We start from the raw sequence: 19,782 nt of genomic DNA on the forward strand, positions 1-19,782 counted from the left end.
TAGAAACCTAACTAAGACAGCATCCATCATCAGGCCATCTTGTGAGATCATTTTCTCCTACCTGGAAGCCACAGGAAAGCGTTTGCAACCATGTCCACAGCCCTTCCTGTCCCTTTCTGTAGGTCTGCTCCTACTCTCTCTCTCTCTCTCTCTTCTTTTTTCTTTTCTTTTTTGTTTTTTTGAGACAGGGTTTTCTCCGTGTAGTTTTGGAGCCTGTCCTGGAACTTACTCTGTAGACAAGACTGGCCTCAAACTCACAGAGATCTGCCTGCCTCTTCCTCCCGAGTGCTTGGATTAAAGGCATGCACCACCACCGGCCAGCTCTGGGTCATTTTTTGGAATCATCGAAGTTCAAGTACCCTGGTCTCCCATGGCAGGGAGGACCATTTGAGCATAAGTCCTTCCCCATGATGGCCACCTTCATATCTTTCCAGCCTACCCTTTGCCTTATTCACCTCTCATCGGTTTCTCCATAAGTGAGGCAGAATATTTCCTGAGAAGTCTGGCACAGGGCCAAGTGGCAGAGCTGGGTGTGGATATATTAGTAGGTGCCTCTTTCTGAGTCCAGCCAGCTTTTAGGCCCATGGCTGCCATTTGTGTCCATCTGTACAGACCCACTGCCTCCCATTCTGATTCTCCCTAGTACTGGTTGCAAAGTGCACACAGGGCAGATCTCAGGGAAGGAGGCAGAGGTGATGAGCTGGCCCCTATACTGCAGAGATGGTAGAGAAGATGATTTCCCAGTCCTGACTCTGACCCCTCCGACTGGGCTCCTCTGAGGCTACAAAGTCAGGGGCACTTGATTCTTAACTCCAAATATTTAAGACCTATTTTACCTCATGGGAGTTTCTGTGACTCTGCCAGTTCTGGAATTCAGAGCAGTAAGGGTAAGCCAGTTGGACTTATAATCGCAAACTTCCCATCAGTTCTTATCAGAGCATGTTGGGGCTGGGGGAGGCAGGCTTAGAAATGTGCAGGCAAAGGGTATGAATGCCCATGAGCCTGTGGCTTATGTTACCAAGGTATAGAAAAGGTAACCTCCTCTTCTGCCTTCTGCTCTCAGATGAAGGGAGGGACAAGGCGGAGGAGTAGAGATAACACTGGCTAGATGGTCTAGTCAAAATCAGGATTTTCACACCACAGGCCCTCTGTTGGGCAGGGCTGTGTGGGATGGCATCACCCTCTGCAGCTGCGCCACCTCTCCACGCATGCATCCTCAGCTCCCAGTGCTGACACGGAAGACAGACATGTTGTGGAAGGCGTTTCTGCTTGTGGGGCTCATTGTGCTGGGGATTCATGATTGCAGCTTCAAATTTATAGACATCGACAAGAATGAGGCATATTTTGCCATTTCTGTGGAGTATGTCGTGTTCCACTTCAATGAAAACCAGGATGATGATTTTGCGTACAAGTTCCTGAGAGTCCGGAGAAGTCAGTGTCATGTGAGTAACCTGCTTCCTGTGTGGTGCCTGCATTTATTCCAATACCTGGCAGGGCTGGGGGACTTCTGGGTTTGCAGTAAGTTGAAACCAAGGCTTTCATTTGGTAAATGTTAAAAAAAGAAATAGCAAATAGTGCTAGAAAAACTCAAAATTTGGGGCTTATTTTAAAGTGAGTGCAGCCTCTGAAAAGCAAGGTAGAAGGGAGGCATCAATGTCCCAATCTGAGTTCAGGATGAGGGGAATCGAATCAGGGCTGAGGGAAGCCAGGACAGCAGAGAGACAGGTGATGAGAGTCGCAGGCACAGAAATGAGAAGCAATACACCCCCCCCCCCAGTAGACAGTTGGCAGCAAGTGTGGCAGGGTGACAGGTACCCTTAGGAAGCTGGATGAGCTGGGCATTGCTCAGCAAGGTGGGGATGTATGTTGGGTACCTGGTAACATCTACATCACAGCTGAGATGATGCTCAGGCAGGCAGCCTGCTATGCTGAGTGAAAGCATAGGTAAGCTGACCCCAAATCCATGAGTAAAATAGTAGTCCAGGTGGGGTAAGTACAGTGACACAGGGGTCCTGGGAGCTGAAGAAGGAAAGAAAGTGATGGCTCTTTGGGCGGGTGGGAAGTGTAGGTTGTCACAGACAGGCCTTTGAAGGAGGATGAACCAAGTGTACTCACGAGACATGAGTCTCCTGGAAGGATGTACTGTGCTCTATGACTTGTGTCTTGGAGAAGGAAATACTGAGACGCAGGTGTGCAGAAGCAGATATGGCAGCAAGGATGTCAAGCTGGGAGCACTAGGAATCCACTGAGCGGTGCTGCTCAGGTGAACCACCAAGCTTTTCATCGAAGGATTACTGAGTGTAGTGGCCCACACTGCCACTGGACAAGAAGCTTCAGACCATCTTAGAAAGAATGGTGCCTTGATCACCACAGAGTGAGTGTTGGAGCAGATGTGGTGTGTGCTGATCTGGCTGAAAAGTGACTGGTGCCAAGGAGGGACCCTAGAAGGTTTTTTTTTTTTCTTTTTGTGATATAAATGGGCAGGAACACCATCAAATAAACAATCAAACAACAGCAAAAACAGAACAAGAGGATCTGAGGAAGGAACGAAGCAATCTGAGTAGCCACCTCTGTTTAAGGAAATACCCTGGATAGGGGTTTGATAGGTTACTGATACTATTGGGATACTTGATAACCACTTCATTTAAGTACTTTCAAGATGAGTGCTCTGTGTAGTCAGCACCTACATGAAAGATAAAACTTAAAGGGGCTCATGTGTTCTCTGTTCTGCCTGCTCATGGCAGGCTGTCTCACCAGGGTTCTATTCTAGGTCAAAGAATCATTCACTCAGCAGGTACCTCTGATGCTGCTTAGGTGAACTTAATAATTGTCATAGTGTCATGTGTGTGACATGTACAGGGTTCTTGCTGTGAGCTTGACTGTGTGGCTATGTGGCATGCCGGATACTCCCATCCTGTCAGTAGGACTGCTAGGTATTTTTCACCAGTGGAAAAAGACCGAGGGAAGACTCAGTGCTAGGCCTAGTTGTACTTCTTAGCTATTTGGCAGCTCTGGGGACCAACTTTCTTCTTTGAACATGCTAAGCACACACTTTCCAACTGAGCTATATCCCTAGGTAAATGGACATATCTCTTGTGTAGAATTAAAAGAAAATTTTGAAGAAAAAAATAGATTAAAAAGAGGCAGGCAGTGGAAGAGCATGCCTGCAAACCTGCAACCCTAGCCTTGTGAAGCCGAGGGGCAGTAAAGTTGAAAGTTGGATGTCATCTTGGGCTATATCAACCTTGTCTAAAAGAGCCAAACGACACTAACAAAGAAAAAAAAAACTTACAATAAACAACTCCCTCTCCATAAAACAACAGAGAACCAAGATTGTATGTGCTGTGTGCTATTTTTTTGCTGTTTGTTGAACTCTCACATTTTCTGCTTGCTTTTATATTGAGTTCTCTTTCACTTATTCTAATAAAATGTTTTCTAACCATTTTACACTTTCTTCTTGACAGAGCAGTAATACATTTGTATATTTAATAGACCTGGAGATGGGCCGTACAATTTGTGGGAAATATGATGAAGACATTGACAATTGCCCATTACAGGAAGGCCAAGGAGAGAAAAAGGTTTGAGATTAAATTAACCCCTTCTATCGGCAATCTTTTGGGAAAGAGTGCAGAAGGGGACCATCTTAAGCAGGCAGAGCCTATCTCCCAGTGCCGGGGCAGCCCTCTGCTCATATCCTGTTCCAGCCCTATACCTCCAGAGACCTTTGAAGGTCCAGGAAGATCATGATTTCCCTTTGGTCATCAGTCTTCAAGTGTTCATTTTTTGGTGCAGGGCGGAGGGATGAGAACTGTTTAGTTTGTCTGCTCATGCAGACTTTCCTTTTAGGGTCTTAAGGGTGATTCTCAGTGACATGCTTGTCCTATAGCTGACATGTGATCCATGGGATCTTGGACCTTGTGGATGTCCAGGTTACACATCGGGGGGACTCTATCAGGGTATCATCTCACCTTTCAACTAACAGCCTTCATTAAGCCTGATTTCCAGGGCCCTTGGGAAGACGTATAAATTCGTCTATCACCATATGTGTTAAGGAAGCTGTGAGGCTGGCTAGAATGCCTCAAGATGGGTGATGGTCCTGGCCAGGTGCTTTTTCAGGAGACTGAAGGCTCAGGCTGGGGAGATTTTTGTAACTTATGTCATTTCTCATGGTGGAGCTTTGAGCTTTATGAGTCTTTCTCTAGGTCAATGTGTTTTGGTTTCCTTTTCTTCTTTCTTACAACAGTTTTGAGCAAATTGAGCCCCTACTATCTAGATAGCCTTAATGCATTGAATTTTTCTAATTTATGCTTTCTAACTTTTTTTCAGGTACGCTGCACTTATATTTTGGAGTCTCTAGCATGGAAGACTAAGTTCATCATCTTGAACAGTACCTGTGTGCAGACTTAAGTGGGGGCAGGGGTCTCTGTGTACCTGCAGCCAAAGTCCCCTTTCCTCTGAAGGTGACTTCCTGTAGTTTAAGGTCTATTTAGAACCAACACAATTAAACTTATCACAGAACATTCTGGATCTCTGAACAGTGTTTAAGGTTTTCTGTATTGTCTATTTGCCATGGATGCCATTGTCATGGGTAAGCAATGGCGGCTTTATTGTCATTATTATCACCATACCTGCAGGTGCAGAGTGTTGAATAGATTTGGTGAAATAGTTCATTTTTTATTTCAATGTTTCATTCATTAATTTTTCTATCATTTCATGTTTGTGTGTAGTTCATTCATTCATTCTACAATTTCTCCATGTCCCTCATTCATGTGCTCAGAAGGCAGGAAGACATTCTTCTAGGAAGCAGCGCCACCTGCATTCCTCTCTATTTTAATCTCAGGGACCTGGATCACAGTGGGTGACCCTTCTGCAGAGGATCAGAGATAGGCCATGGTGTGTGTGTGTGTGTGTGTGTGTGTGTGTGTGTGTGTGTGTGTGTTGGAAACTGAAAATGACAGAGATTCTACCCTTATGGACATTGATAGCTGCTGACAAGAATATTTTCTCATGGTTGGCATGACAGCTTAAGAAACAGTAGCTTAGTCTCAATGTTCCCACTTTGTAGTGGGTAGATGTTCCAGCTTTGACCTGGAAGTGAGGCTTCTGGTAACTGTCACGCCTACCTATGGTCTACTCCTGAGGTGGCGTGAGACAGGAACCCTTAAGAGCTGAGATCAGAAGCTCTCTTGTTCCTGATAATCCCGGATGTTGGATGGTAGACTGAGCAGAGTTTTCCAGAGAACACAGCTGGACTGCACTTCACTGCTCCTGGATCCTGTAACCTATCCTTTTACTTGTTGTAAGTAAAACCCCCAAATAAACCTCCCTTTTAACTATGGGGAGTTGCCTTAATACTTCCACCAATACCACCTGCTTCTGGAAGCCCATGTTCCCACTCAGGTCCCATTTTAGCTTCTGTAACTTTCAGCACCATTGACTGTCTCAAGAGAGGCACTGTGCTGCCTCCAGGCTGAGTAACACTAAGTCTCCCTCTTCAGATTCTGGGAATGGCCTTGGAGGGACATGAGATTGGCAAGTGAGAGGGTGGGACATACAGAATAGAGAAGGCCATGGCAGTACTGTCTGGAGGAATACTCAGAATGGAAGTCTGTGTGAACTTTCCTCTACACTTTGGGTCTCTGGAAACTTCAACATCAGCCATCTATGGTAGAGTCAATTCTTTCCTGGTCTTCCTATTCGTGTGAGTTTGTCATAGTACTCATGGACAAGGGTTTTAGAAGGAGTTCTGCACCGGGCAGCGGTGGCGCACGCCTTTAATCCCAGCACTGGGGAGGCAGAGCCAGGTGGATCTCTGTGAGTTCGAGGCCAGCCTGGGCTACCAAGTGAGCTCCAGGAAAGGCGCAAAGCTACACAGAGAAACCCTGTCTTGAAAACCGCCCCCCCCCCAAAAAAAAAAGGAGTTCTGCACAATAAAACAGCTGGCTTTGGACTTCTGACATGTGTATAGGATTTGTAACACCTCAACATCTGTCATGCTTGTATTACAAAGTTGCAGCTGTGTGGTCAGCATAGCTGGATTCTTATTATTGAAGAGTGGCATTCTTGTCCATGGACCCAATGCCCTTTCTGATCAGCATTGCTCCTAGAAAGGAACACCTTCATTAGTAACTCTTATTTCACTTCAGAAAGGTTCCTGACCTGCTTAGTTTTCATGACATGCTAACTGCTTTCTGCCTTGATACACACAAAATCCTCCTTGGTTCGTTTTACATTTCTTTGAGAGATTAGACCAGACATCTGTCTCTATTACAGTACAAATTTAGAGATCCAATATCCCCAGTAGATAATACATTAGTTGATTGGCTAAAGTTGTAAGATAGCTCTCTGAAGAAACCCAGTATCTACAAACTATAGTGGTGTTTGCTTGTGGTCCCTATTTGACTGATCATAGCCCTCACAGTATGAAAAACAAGATCCTCTTGTCAACTTCACTGAGTCCATGCATGAAGCTCATTGTTAGAGTGGGTACATGCTATATTTGTCACCCTTGTCTTCAATTAAATGGTAGCTTTGTTTTAAATTTTGTTAGGTGCTTTGAAACTATTTACCACCGTAGTCATTCCTCCGGGTATGTGCCCAAAGGAGATGAAATGACTATCTTTTAAAGATTCTGTACTGCCTTGCTCATTGAAGCATTACTCATAATAGCCAAGGTGGAAATGATTGAAATGCCTGAATGAGTCAACAGATCAAGAAAATGTGGTACATGTACACAACGGAATGCTATTTAGCCTTAGAAAGAGATTCTTCCATTTGCCACAACATTGATAGACTGAAGGACCACCATCCTAAACAAAGATAAAAATGAGGTGGTAGTTACCCCATTGTGGGGTTTGGATGAGAATGGCTGCTCCAATAGGCTCATATACTTGAATGCTGGGTCCCATTTCACTTCAGGAAGGTTTCTGATCTTTGGGGGTGGCTACTGGCAGGTTGCCTATGTCCCAGTGCATGGCGTCACATCAATTAATATATGATCTGCACCAAATGGACTCAGAGGACTAATAATGATGATAATAATGATAAAAGATGGCATGAGGTTGGGAACGAGATAGATTGATGGGTCCCAGGGTAGTTTGAAGGATGTAGTGGAAGTGGATAACATCAAAATACATTTTATGCATAATGAGATCTTCCAAAATGAATTAAATTAAATATTACTTAAATATTAAAAAATTTAAGTTATAATGAGAGCCGGGCGGTGGTGGCGCACGCCTTTAATCCCAGCACTCGGGAGGCAGAGCCAGGCGGATCTCCGTGAGTTCGAGGCCAGCCTGGGCTACCAAGTGAGCTCCAGGAAAGGCGCAAAGCTACGCAGAGAAACCCTGTCTCGAAAAACCAAAAAAAAAAAAAAAAAAAAAAATTTAAGTTATAATGAAAAAAAAAATAACAAAAATAAAATACAAATAAATTCACAAGATGGAACATATGTTGGACAGCAGACTTACTCTGTATATTTAAAAACCAAACATTAATTGTTCTATTATCCGCTATGGTTCTTGACATTAATTTATAAAGGACAAAGACTGCACATAGAAAACAGCTTAAATGAATGAGACATTATCAGTGGAAGACATTCTGTGGGAAACATGCCTAACCTTGGGAATAATACAAACGGTGCAGAAGAAATCAAGTCAATCATTGTTCTTCTAGACAACTGAGGATGATAGGCTGAGGATGGTCACAACTCAGCATCTCCCTACTCAAATTGTGATCTGAAATGCAGACTCTCAGGCCTGGCTCCTGATCTATAAATTAGTGTTTGCATTTGAACAGGCTCTGCAGGACTTTTGGTTCACATTAACAGTCCCCAAATAAGGTGCACTCTACCAGTTCTCAAAGTTGACAGCACCCCCCCACCCCCCACCCTCACCCCCCATCCCCTCACCCCCCACCCCCTGGTGAAATTTAAAAATGAGTTTTTTGACTCTACTTCCAGATCCTCTGATTTTATTGGTAAAGTGTGGCCTGGGGTACCAAGACTCCCCTAAGCACTTCAATTCTTTTAGAATAATCTTACTATTTTATGTGTTTGAGTGTTTTCCCTGAATATATGCACCACATGTGTGCCTGGTGTCTAAGTAGGTCAGAAGAGGGTGTCGGATCCCTTGGGATTTGTGTTACAGTGGTGAGCCATCATGTGGGTGCTGGGAAGTGAACCTGGGTCCTCAAAAACAAGTGCTCTTAACTGCTGAGAGCTCTCTAGCCTCACATGTGATTTTTCAATGGAGTAAAATTTAAAAATGAACACATTTTTAGTGAGTAGAGATTTGGTGATGGATAGTAAATTTGTATTTCTGTGCAACTCTTGCAAACAATCCCCTTCTAGTTCTTTGCGTGATTTTTCAAAGACACTTAAGAAGCTGTCAGCACATTACTCTTGGCCACAGCAGAGAATGAGAAGCCGCCAAATAATCCAGTGGAAGAGAGTAACAGTGTTTTACAAGCTGCCTATACTACATGGTCAAAAAACTCTCAGTCTTTGCAGCCTGGGGTGCATATTCACTTTGCTGTCCCTCCAGGAATTAACTAGACATGAATTTCAGACCTTCACAGAAAAGCAGAATCTGTAAGATCACACATGTGTGGCCTGCCTCCTCCCTCTCAGGCTCAAGTTTGGTAGAACAGTGGAGGGAGAAGCTGTTGGCCCAAGCACAATGGAGCTGAGGGGCCAGGTGTCTGACAGGCTGAGGTAGGCACAAGTTGTCACATGAGTTCCCCAAGTGGAAGGTGCTTTCCTGCTTCCTCCAGCCCTCTGAGTTGCTTTGGAGCCAAAGGCTAGAGGCTGAACAGACGAAGGGTGCTGCCATGAGGCATAGTCACAGATGTTATATTGCATCATAAAGCATGGCCTCCATGTAGGACCTGGGCCTCAAGGTCAGGACTTAAAGAGCTGCCTGGCCAGGATATAAGCGTGAGCTGAGAGTGCAAGAGACCCAGAAGAACCACAAGCTGGAGTGGCCAGAGTAAAGAAGGAGTCCAGCAGGACAAGCGGGTTGGACAGTCATAGAAGGGTAGGGCCAGAGAACATTGGGGCATGCCAGCTTTCATAGTTCTAGCTTACAGGATACAGTAGGTGGTGGCAGGCATGGGGCATGTGAAAACATGTCAGGGTCTCCCTGGAGGGGATGTTTCTCTAGATGAATGGATTGTACCCAGGATGGAGGCAAAGGCCAGTGGCAGAGCCCCTTTAACTGGGGGGGGGGGTGCCATTGGTAAATTTTCTTAGACAAAGAGAGGTGGCTCTCAAGGGTGTCCAAAGAGCCATGTCTTGAATCCAGCTATACTGATACTGAGAAGATGGGTTCTTGTACCATCCTTAAACTGCAAAATATATCAGAAGCAAAATGGAGTCATTTTGTTGAACCTTAAGTAGATCCACAAATGAAACATAAAGCCAGAAGCTCTGATGGGGAGGCTGACCTTGTACTGTATGCTGATAACAGAAACAGTTCTCAGAGAATCTGCCAGGACCATAATCTTGTACAAAAGCCTTTCAACCTTCCACAGAAGATGCATGTGGAAGGACAGCTCCCCATTATTGTGTATTTAACCTTGGACTGATGCCATCTTCATTACTGATTCTTGCAACTACAACTTCATTTTCAAAGTCTGATATAATCCTCCTCATTTTGCTTTTAAACATTTTTTGTTTCAGCCTCCTTGAATATGCTCAGTGTTTCTTAAGGAACACATCTTCCCATTGCAAGACTCTGCTTACCCCAAGTAAATATGATGAAGATGTTTTGCATGCGTATAAGGGGGTCCTGTTCACACATGTGTATACTCATGACGTATGTGTGTATGTGTGTGTTACTTGTGCATCTGTGTGTTTATATGTGTGTAGGTAAGAGGTTGACATCAGATATTTTTTCATTCACTCTCCACCTTATATATTGAGGCAGGATCTCTCACTTGAAATCAGAGCTCAAGAATTTGGCTAGTTTAGCTAGCTATCTTGATTTTCTGTCTGTCTGCAGTATGCCAGACTCATAAACAGGCCATGACACCCACCCTGCATTTATGTGGATACTGGGGGGATCTGAACCTCCATCCCCAAGCTTCCACTACAAGTGCTTTCACCCATTGAGGCATCTCCCCAGACCCATAATCAATATTTTAAAAAACATTTAGTGTGTGTGTGTGTGTGAACGTGTGCATCACACATGCCACAACATGCATGTGGATGTTAGAGGAAAACTTTCAGGAGTTGCTTCTTTTCTTCCACTGTGTGGGTCCCAGGATTGAACTCAGGTCTTCAGATTCAGCAGCAAGTGCCTTAACCCTCTGAGCAATCCTCATGGCCCCACCAGTCAACAATCTTCAGAGAGCATTTCTGTCTGTGTTGTTTAGTTTGACAGACCTGCAGCGGCTTCTGCAGCTGCCCCAGGGCAGCTCAATCTCCAAGAGGACACACCTTCTGAGCCTTTTCACCGAGGGACCATGACAAAATACTTGTGGCTCTTCATGCTCATCCTCATCATTCCAGTGGCTCTGGCTGTTGGTGTGGATCAGTCCAAGAATGAAGTTAAGGAGTTGAGGTCTTTTGACTCCATCAGTACCTCGAATGCCAATGTGAAGCAGTGTGTATGGTTTGCTATGAGAGAATACAACAAAGGAAGTGGGGACAAGTACGTCTTCCTCGTGGACAAGACATTGCATGCCAAGCTTCAGGTAAGCAAGTTCTAATCAGGTAGGACACTGACATATGGTGGCACAGGTGGAGGCCAGGTTGAGAGAGTAGACCAATGAGAATAAAAGGTAGCAGCACAATCCTAAATGTGTGACTTGCTATGTACATACTTACAGTGACAGAAGCAATATACTCACATGGCACTTCCCACCCTGTAGATGAATTTCAAAAATGGTCTTATTAAATAAAAAACATGGAGCCAGATATAGGGGTGAAAGCCTGGGAGAGACCAGGGAGATAGGGAAAGCCACAGCCAACCTTATCTCACTAACTCGGCAGCTTCCAAAATGCTGCGACTTCCTGAGTACCCACACCTATATGCCTTGCTGTTTTGCCAGCTGACTTGCTCTCTCTGTTCAGTTGCATCACTTCCTCTTCCTACACAGCTCTGTCACTTCCTGTCTGTCTTTTCAGACCTCCAGACCTTCAGGGTTAACTAGTTTTAGAATTTAAGGTGGGTGCCACCACACCTGGCTCTGTTTCCACTGTGGCCTTGAACACACAAAAATCTTGCCTGCCAAGTGATAGTATTAAAGGTGTGTGCTAATGTTGTATGACTTCTGTGTTTACTTATAATGGCTGTTCCCATTCCTCTGCTCTCCAGGCAAGCTTTATTTATTAAAGCACAAATAAAATATCACCACATTTCAGCACAAATAAAATATCATCACACCACACATGCTGGACTCAGGTTCTAGTCTACTTATGTTAACTTATTAACTCTCACCTGCAAATCGAATGCTCTTGTGGTTATTGAGATTAGGAGAAAAATGAAGCACCAGGAATATTTTGCAATACTGCTGCCACAGACAAGTGCTCCATCAAAGAGAGAATATGGGTTATACAGAGGGACATGTAACTGTCTATTGGATAAATTACTGGAGTGTCCTGTACTATTTTATTTCATTTTAATTCTTAAATTTATTTTTAATTTTGTGTAAGCATGCCTATGTTTCAGGAGTGTACAATGCCAATGGTGGACAGAAGAAGACATTGGACCCCTTGGATCTGGAGTTAAGGCAGTTATGAGCCACTCATATGGGTTCTGGGAGCTGAAATCAGGTCCTCTACAAGAGTGCTATGTGCTTTGAGCTGCTAAGCTATGTGCATTAATGTTTTAACCTAATGTGCTCTTAGTAGAAGTGAAGACATTCTGATTTTATCATAAAGGTGTGTCCCTTTTCACAGAGCCATGCACTGCCCAGCTCTAAGAAACACTGTCCACATGAAATCCAATGGACACAGTGCTTCCTGGAATTTGCAACACAGTGCTTATTGCTCTCTTTAGTATAGTAAGCCTCACCCCTCCAATGTCGCAATTTAGGAATTGAAAATTGAAGCCTCGGTTGGTGGTGTGATTTTTCAACAGCTCCCCTAGTCTCAGGAAAACATGTTATCAACATTGTATTTCTAGGACGTGATGCTGATGTAGCATCCTTTATTGATGGCTCGTACTCCACAGTCCTTCTTTTACAGCCTCTCCTTCACTTTCTTTGGTGCTCAGGTAGCACATGCAGTTATTAGTAGTAAATTTCTCATAAGATCTTTTTGTCTTAGCTCCTATAGGTGGGATGGTGAGATGGACAACATTCTTCAGACTATAGGGAGCCAGAAGTCCAACTTAAAAAAAAAAAACCCTCAGCCAGAAATGAGGATTCTGTCTTTTTTGTTGTGGCACAGCATTGTGGAGCAAAATGTCAGGGGAAGTTCCCACTAGACAATGTTTTCCACATGTAGAGTGTGTAAATGCCCTACCAAACAGACAAAATCTACTAATGAAATGAGTCTCTAAGCAGTGTCCAGGTCTCAGGAGGTGTTCAACTCTTCCAGATGATGGCAGTATATAAAGTTAGCAAGAACTGTCCCTGTCTTGGGAGTGACCTTGAAGGTAGGGATTGAAGTCAGAGCAGGAGTTAATGGTGTGGGGGAGGCTGTTGGGAGGCGAGTTTCTCTAGAAGCAGAGCATCATGACAGGATTCAAGGGCAGGTGGTATATTTTTGAGGCCATCCTGGGAGGCACTGGCAAGGTAGAAGGGAAAGGAAACATGACAGTGGATGGTGACTGACCCAAGGGTGAGTTAATGAGACTGATAGAGTTGTTCTTCCTGACCTTGGAAAGACAGAATGCACTCAAGCTGGTTCACCCTGTGGGTAGTTAGGCTATTTATTTACTAGCCCCCTTTTGTCCATGGCTCTGAGCTTGTCTAGGAGTCCTTGGTTCCTGCTGGAAGCAGGAAGTCTCAGGCAAGAATCACAGGAGCTGGCACTGTTTGGGAACAATACTGATAGCATCTTTCACAAGAGAACTGCCGGAAGGACCCGGGATGCAAGGGTGGGAAAGTGCAGCCAGGCATCCTAGATTCCTTCTGTAAGGCTGCCAGCATGGCACCATGCCATGTTTGGCCTTCAGGGAGGCCCAAGATTTTCAGTTTGTTGTAGGACTACACAAATATTTAGGTTAGGAAGCACTTAGGATTCCTGTGATCAGATTTGAGTTGCAAGGTTGTCTTTTTCTTTATTGCTTCTTGTTGTTATTGTTGTTGTTGTTGTTATTGTGGTTGAACCAAGCATCTTCATGATGATCTACCCACGCCTTTTGTTATTATTGTGTTATGTCCCTAGCTCGCAAATTGGAAATTTAAAAATAGCATCCTGATCAACTTATTTATAGAAAGAGGTTGTGGGCAGTCAGGATGTCCACATGACAGCTTGGTCTAGCTTCCTGGCTTATGTTCTCATTTCTTTGTAGCCACAAGCAGAAAGGCCTCATTTTTTCTGGCTTAGCAGAGATGGCAAATGATGTGAGTCCTAGTTCTGAGAGTCTTCCACTAGAACCCTGGATCAACTGCTAGATACTTACTCAATCTTTCTCTACCTTCTGTGTACTTGAAAACAAAAAGAGAGTGACAGCCTTACTCTGGAGGACTGATGATTCACTGAGGTCTCCCTCCTCCTCGGTAGAGATTTTAAAATTACAGCCTAGCAGAGCCAGCATGACGAAAGTCTGCAAAAACCATTACAGACTGAGAAGCTCCTACCCAAAATGTTGGAGACAGGATGAATTTCAAGTCATTTTGGATTCTGTAGTATTTGAATATACATAAGGAGATAACTTAGAGATAAGTTCCAAATCTAAAGAAAAATTCCTTCATGTTCCATGTATATCTTATGCACATAGCCTGAAGGTAATTAATTACTTGTTTACTGTTTTATAACCTCATATGTATATATAATATACTTTGATCATATCCCTCCATTATCATTTTTAGCCCCTTCCATCCCAATACCCCTCTTATCTTCATTTCTTTTTGGATTTTGTGTCCCACTGCACAAATATGAGTGTGGAGTTATTTCCTGAAGCAAGGGCAACTTAACAGAGGCTACACCACTGAGGAATATGATTTCCCTCTTCCAGCAGCCATTAACTGCTCCTAGCTCTCCAGGGAGGGGTGGGGCCTCATGAGCTCCTCCTCTTCACGGTGGAATGTTGATGGGCTTAGTCTTGGGTTGGTTTTGTGTAGATAGCTACTACTGCTGTGAATTCAAGGGCATACTGGCTGTGTCACATCCAGAAGGCAATGCCTCACGGCATCCCTCCCTATCCTCTGGCTCTTACACTCTTCCTGTGCTTTCTTCTACAATGGTCCCTAAGCTTTTGCAGCGCTGATGTAGATGTCCTGTTTAGGGCTGATCACTGAAAATTCATTTGACCAGTATAGGTCTCTGTATTAACTCTCAGTCACTGTAGAAAGACCCAGGTGGTGAGCCATGCTAATCTATGGGCATAAAATAAACATTTAGAGGGTGTGTTTGTGTCTTGACTGCAACCTGTGGCAAAGGTCAGGTCCAGGATTTTCTTATGGCATCATGTTGATGCTCTAAAAGTTTCAGATTTTAGAGTATTTCTTTTTTTTTTTTTTTTTTTTTTTTGGTTTTTTTTTATTATTATTATTATTATTTTACAACACCATTCAGTTCAACATAATAGCCACAGAATCCCCTGTTCTCCCCCTCTCGCCCACCCCTCCCCCCAGCCCACCCCCCATTCCCACCTCCTCCAGATCAAGGTCTCCCCCGAGGACCGGGGTTGACCTGGTAGACTCAGTCCAGGCAGGTCCATTCCCCCCTCCCAGACCGAGCCAAGTGTCCCTGCATAAGTCCCAGGATTCAAACAGCCAACTCATGCAACGAGCCCAGGACCTGGCACCAATGCACAGCTGCCTCCCAAACAGATCAAGCCAACTGACTGTCTCACCCGTTCAGGTGGCCTGATCCAGTTGGGGGCCCCTCAGCCTTTGGTTCATAGATCCTGTGCTTCCATTCATTTGGTTATTTATCCCGGTGCTTTATCCAACCTTGGCTTCAACAATTCTCGCTCATATAAATCCTCTTCATACTCACTAATTAGACTCCCAGTGCTCCACCAGGGGCCCAGCCGTGGATGTCTGCCTTCAGATTCCTCAGTCCTTGGATGGGGTTTATGGCATCACTATTTGGGTGTCTGGCCATTCCATCACCAGAGTAGGTCAGTTCCTGCCGTCTCGCGACCATTGCCAGCAGTCTTTTGAGGGGGTATCTTTGTGGATCTCCGTGGGCCTCCCTAGCTCTCTGCTTCCTCCCCTTCTCACCTTCCCATGTGGTGTTCATTTACCATGGTCTCCTATTCCTTGTTCTCCCTCTCTTTTCTTGATCCAGCTAGGATCTCCCACTCTTTCCCTCGACTGTCGCCCTTCATTGTTCCCACTCATGACCAGGCTATTCATGTAGATCTTGTCCATTTCTGCGTGTCTTTTTTGGGGTCCCGTTTTCCAGGTAGCCTCACTGGTGATGTGAGTAGCAGTCTAGTCATCCTTGTTCCACATCTAGCATCTTCCTATGAGTGAGTACATACCATATTTGTCTTTCTGAGTCTGGGTTACCTCACTCAGGATGATTTTTTCTAGATCCATCCATTTGCCTGCAAACCGTGTGATGTCGTTGTTTTTCTCTGCTGAGTAGTATTCCATTGTGTATATGTGCCACAATTTATTTATCCATTCTTCAGTTGAAGGGCATCTAGGTTGTTTCCAGGTTTTGGCTATTACAAACAATGCTGATATGAACATAGCTGAGCAAGTGCTCTTGTGGTATGATTGAGCATTTCTTGGGTATATGCCCAGGAGTGGTATAGCTGGATCTTGGGGGAGATTGATTCCCAATTTTCTAAGAAAGCGCCATATTGATTTCCAAAGTGGTTGTACAAGCTTGCATTCCCACCAGCAGTGGAGGAGAGTTCCCCTAGTTCCACATCCTCTCCAGCATAAAGTGTCTTCAGTGTTTTTGATCTTAGCCACTCTGACAGGCGTAAGGTGGTATCTCAGAGTTGTCTTGATTTGCATTTCCCTGATGATTAGGGAAGTTGAGCAATTTCTTAAATGTCTTTCAGCCATTTGGGATTCCTCTGTTGAGAATTCTCTGTTTAGTTCTAAAGCCCATTTCTCAATTGGACTGTTGGTCCTTTTGATGTCTAATTTCTTGAGTTCCTTATATATTCTGGATATCAGTCCTCTGTCAGATGTGGGGTTGGTGAAGATCTTTTCCCATTCTGTAGGCTGTCGCTTTGCCTTGTTCACCGTATCCTTTGCTCTACAAAAGCTTCTCAGTTTCAAGAGGTCCCATTGATTGATTGTTTGTCTCAGTGTCTGCGCTACTGGTGTTATATTTAGGAAGTGATCTCCTATGCCAAGGCGTTCAAGACTATTTCCTACTTTTTCTTCTAGCAGGTTCAGAGTAGCTGGATTTATGTTGAGGTCTTTGATCCACTTGGACTTAAGTTTTGTGCACGGTGACAGATATGGATCTATTTGCAGCCTTCTACACGCTGATATCCAGTTATGCCAGCACCATTTGTTGAAGATGCTTTCTTTTTTCCATTGTACACTTTTGGCTTCTTTGTCAAAAATTATATGTCCATAGGTGTGTGGGTTAATGTCAGGGTCTTCAATTCGATTCCATTGGTCCACATGTCGGTTTTTATGCCAATACCAGGCTGTTTTTATTACTGTAGCTCTATAGTAGAGCTTGAAGTCGGGGATTGTGATGCCTCCAGAAGTTGTTTTATTGTACAGGTTTCTTTTAGCTATCCTGGGTTTTTTGTTTTTCCATATGAAGTTGAGTATTGTTCTTTCCAGATCTGTGAAGAATTGTGTTGGTATTTTGATGGGGATTGCATTGAATCTGTAAATTGCTTTTGGTAAGATTGCCATTTTTACTATGTTAACCCTGCCTATCCATGAGCATGGAAGATCTTTCCATTTTCTGAGATCTTCTTCAATTTCTTTTTTCAGGGACTTAAAGTTCTTGTCATATAGGTCCTTCACTTGCTTGGTTAGTGTTACCCCAAGGTATTTTATGTCATTTTTGGCTATTGTGAAGGGTGATGTATCTCTAATTGCCTTCTCAGCTTCTTTGTCCATTGTATATAGGAGGGCTACTGATTTTTTTGAGTTGATTTTGTATCCTGCTATGTTGCTGAAGGTGTTTATAAGCTTTATGAATTCCTGGGTGGAATCTTTGGGGTCACTCAAGTATACTATCAGATTTTAGAGTATTTCTTATTTCAGACTTTTGGATGAGGATTGCATGAATAGGATGATCTGTCCCATAGTATCCTCATCTTTCTCTATCACTAACTCCCAAATCCAATGTGTAGCTCTGCTGGTGATGATGTCCTGTGACCAGCTTCTTCCCTCTAACACAGGCCAGAGTCACTTTTGCTAATCTTTAGAGGAAGCAAAAATCAAGTTCAACCTTATTGGGGTCTGTAGACCTGATAAAGGAAGAAGGATTTGTGTGTTCACCAAAGCATTTGGGAGTTACACCAAACATTTTTTTATTTAAAAGGTTTTTATTCACTTTACATACCAACCACAGTTCCCCCTCCCTCCCTTCCTCTCCCTTACCTCTCACCTTCTCTCCACCCCACCCCAATCCACTCCTCAAAGAGGGTAAGATCTTCCATGGGAAAAGCTATACTATAGAACTAGAGTAATAAAAACAGCTTGGTATTGGCATAAAAACAGACAGGTGGATCAATGGAATCAAGCAGAAGACCCTGACATTAATCTGCACGCCTATGATTACCTGATTTTTGACAAAGAAGCCAAAACTATACAATGGAAAAAAAGAAGCATCTTCAACAAATGATACTGGCATAACTAGATTGTGGCATGTAGAAGAATGCAAATAGATCCATATCTACCACACCAAAACACTTTTAATTAAAATTGCACCATTGTTCATTGACAGATCACAGACCGAATGGAATACCACATTGACGTTCAGATCTCCCGCAGCAATTGCAAAACGCCTTTAAACAATACTGAAAACTGCGTCCCTCAAAAAAACTCCAAACTGGAAAAGGTGAGTGATGAATGAGGCATCTATGACAGCCCCAAGTGAAGTCCAACCTAGGGTTATGAAGGCTTCCAGGTAGTTGGAAAACCTTAGGGTGCCCACACTCTAGGAGGTCTGGATTGCTCCTCATTTGGAGTCCCAAATGGTCTGCCTTGCTGCCCTCAGAGTAGAAGATGCAGGATACCATTAAGGCCACTCCCACTCCAAGGCTCCATCAACTCCAGACTTTTGATGCAGGAGAAACTATTGACATATGTTCACTGAAAGTCTGTCTTCTTGGACTGAGACTAGCTTGGCCAGCTGGTGAGGTGAATCATTCAGGCCTGTGTAGGCACTGAGGTGAATCATTCAGGCCTGTGTAGGCACAAAGGAAGTCTGTTGGCACACTCATTTAAACCTATAGATTACAGGCACTATCATCTGCAGCAGGCCTATTCCAGGTGCTAGAGATTAGACAATGTCTAGACCAGACACCATCTCACCTTTTATCTCAGACTTGGGTTACCTTGTAGATGAGGAAGCTACAGTATTCATTTTACCGTTATCATTTGTGCATCAGCTGAGAGCTTCTCAGAGAGCTCTTGGCTTATAGCTTCCTGGGCTTTCGGTTGGTAAGAGCTGGGCTCAAGCCCAGGCTTCTGTGAAGGTAGGGAGTAGCCCATGCCATAATTGGCTTGGTTATGAGGCTTTTGGACACAGCCTCTACTTCTTGAACTTCAAGTTAGTGGGGAACCCTAGACTATTCATTTTACAGTGGAGCTGAGGTTGGTGAAGAGCCTGGTTCATTACAGGTGTCTTCTTTCCTTTCTTTACATGGATGGCTCTCCAACATGAAAAGACACCAGCATCACACGGAGGCTCCACCTGGAGATGGCTGGGTCCCATTTGTAGTTTCTGATTCAGCAGGGTTTTCATTCTGAGCAAGTTCCCAGGCAACATTTTGAAAGCCTCTGTTGTATTATATTGAGAAAAAAATGCCAGTAAAATGAACAGAGTGGGTCCCATTTTTTTTTTGACTGGTTGTCTCTGCATTGTGAATTTTAAAAAGGGCTATCATGTTCAGAAAACAGTTGGTATTCACCAGGACAAATATGCCAACCCTGAGCATGTCCTAATGTCATATCATGTATCTTATTTGTCATTTATTGCTGTTTGGAAGATTGTGATTTTACGTTTATATTTTCTACTGGGATTGTTGGAGTTTTAGGACAGTTGGTGACCTGTATTCCAGCATATTCCTAGGCTGATGCCTAACAACAGGGTAGTTCTTCTTCTTTTGACATACTACTGATGTTCATTGTTGCTGTCTTTTTCAGAAAGTCATCTGCAGCTTTTCGGTAGCAGCTCTTCCCTGGATTGGCGAGTTCACCCTGTTGAACCAAGAATGTAAAAATATCTAAGGGTGTCTTGAAGCATCCCTCCCATTTCTGGGTCTGCCTTTCTCTGTGATAAAAGAGAAGCATCAGTTCAAGGCTGTCACCAACACTCTCCTCATGTGTGCCTCCCTGCTTGCTTTTTTATTTATTAGTTTCATAATATAGGGAAGGGGTAAAATATGGGCTCTGCTCAGATACCCAAGATGGACCTTCACCTGTAGCCAGCTTGAGGATCCACCAGAGTGTGGACTACTTTTGTTCCCCATGGTCAATGGAAAAAGAAATATATTTTGAGGC

The 19,782-nt window shown here is 43.9% G+C and overlaps 2 protein-coding genes across 4 annotated transcripts; both read left to right on the forward strand.

Annotated features, from left to right (window-relative positions):
• Nucleotides 1-1,075: 1,075 nt before the first annotated feature.
• LOC102917343 (cystatin-12-like) lies at nt 1,076-4,520 on the forward strand. Its single transcript, XM_006984494.4, has 3 exons — nt 1,076-1,442; nt 3,465-3,578; nt 4,327-4,520. Exons 1-3 carry the CDS (start codon nt 1,209-1,211, stop codon nt 4,405-4,407), a joined length of 429 nt encoding a protein of 142 aa, XP_006984556.1. The 5' UTR covers nt 1,076-1,208; the 3' UTR covers nt 4,408-4,520.
• A 700-nt stretch (nt 4,521-5,220) lies between these two features.
• On the forward strand, nt 5,221-19,594 carry Cst8 (cystatin 8). Of its 3 annotated transcripts, none has more exons than XM_076570813.1 (4): nt 5,221-5,299; nt 10,375-10,695; nt 18,002-18,115; nt 19,426-19,594. In XM_076570813.1, exons 2-4 carry the CDS (start codon nt 10,465-10,467, stop codon nt 19,507-19,509), a joined length of 429 nt encoding a protein of 142 aa, XP_076426928.1. In that variant the 5' UTR covers nt 5,221-5,299; nt 10,375-10,464; the 3' UTR covers nt 19,510-19,594. The 3 variants fall into 3 exon arrangements, with proteins under 3 accessions (XP_076426928.1, XP_042132365.1, XP_076426929.1); XM_042276431.2 differs by lacking the exon at nt 5,221-5,299 and adding an exon at nt 8,874-9,035; XM_076570814.1 differs by lacking the exon at nt 5,221-5,299 and adding an exon at nt 9,728-9,747.
• The last annotated feature ends 188 nt before the right edge of the window (nt 19,595-19,782 follow it).

Source organism: Peromyscus maniculatus, chromosome 4 (genome assembly GCF_049852395.1).
Source record: "Peromyscus maniculatus bairdii isolate BWxNUB_F1_BW_parent chromosome 4, HU_Pman_BW_mat_3.1, whole genome shotgun sequence".
NCBI classification, from domain to species: Eukaryota; Metazoa; Chordata; class Mammalia; order Rodentia; family Cricetidae; genus Peromyscus; species Peromyscus maniculatus.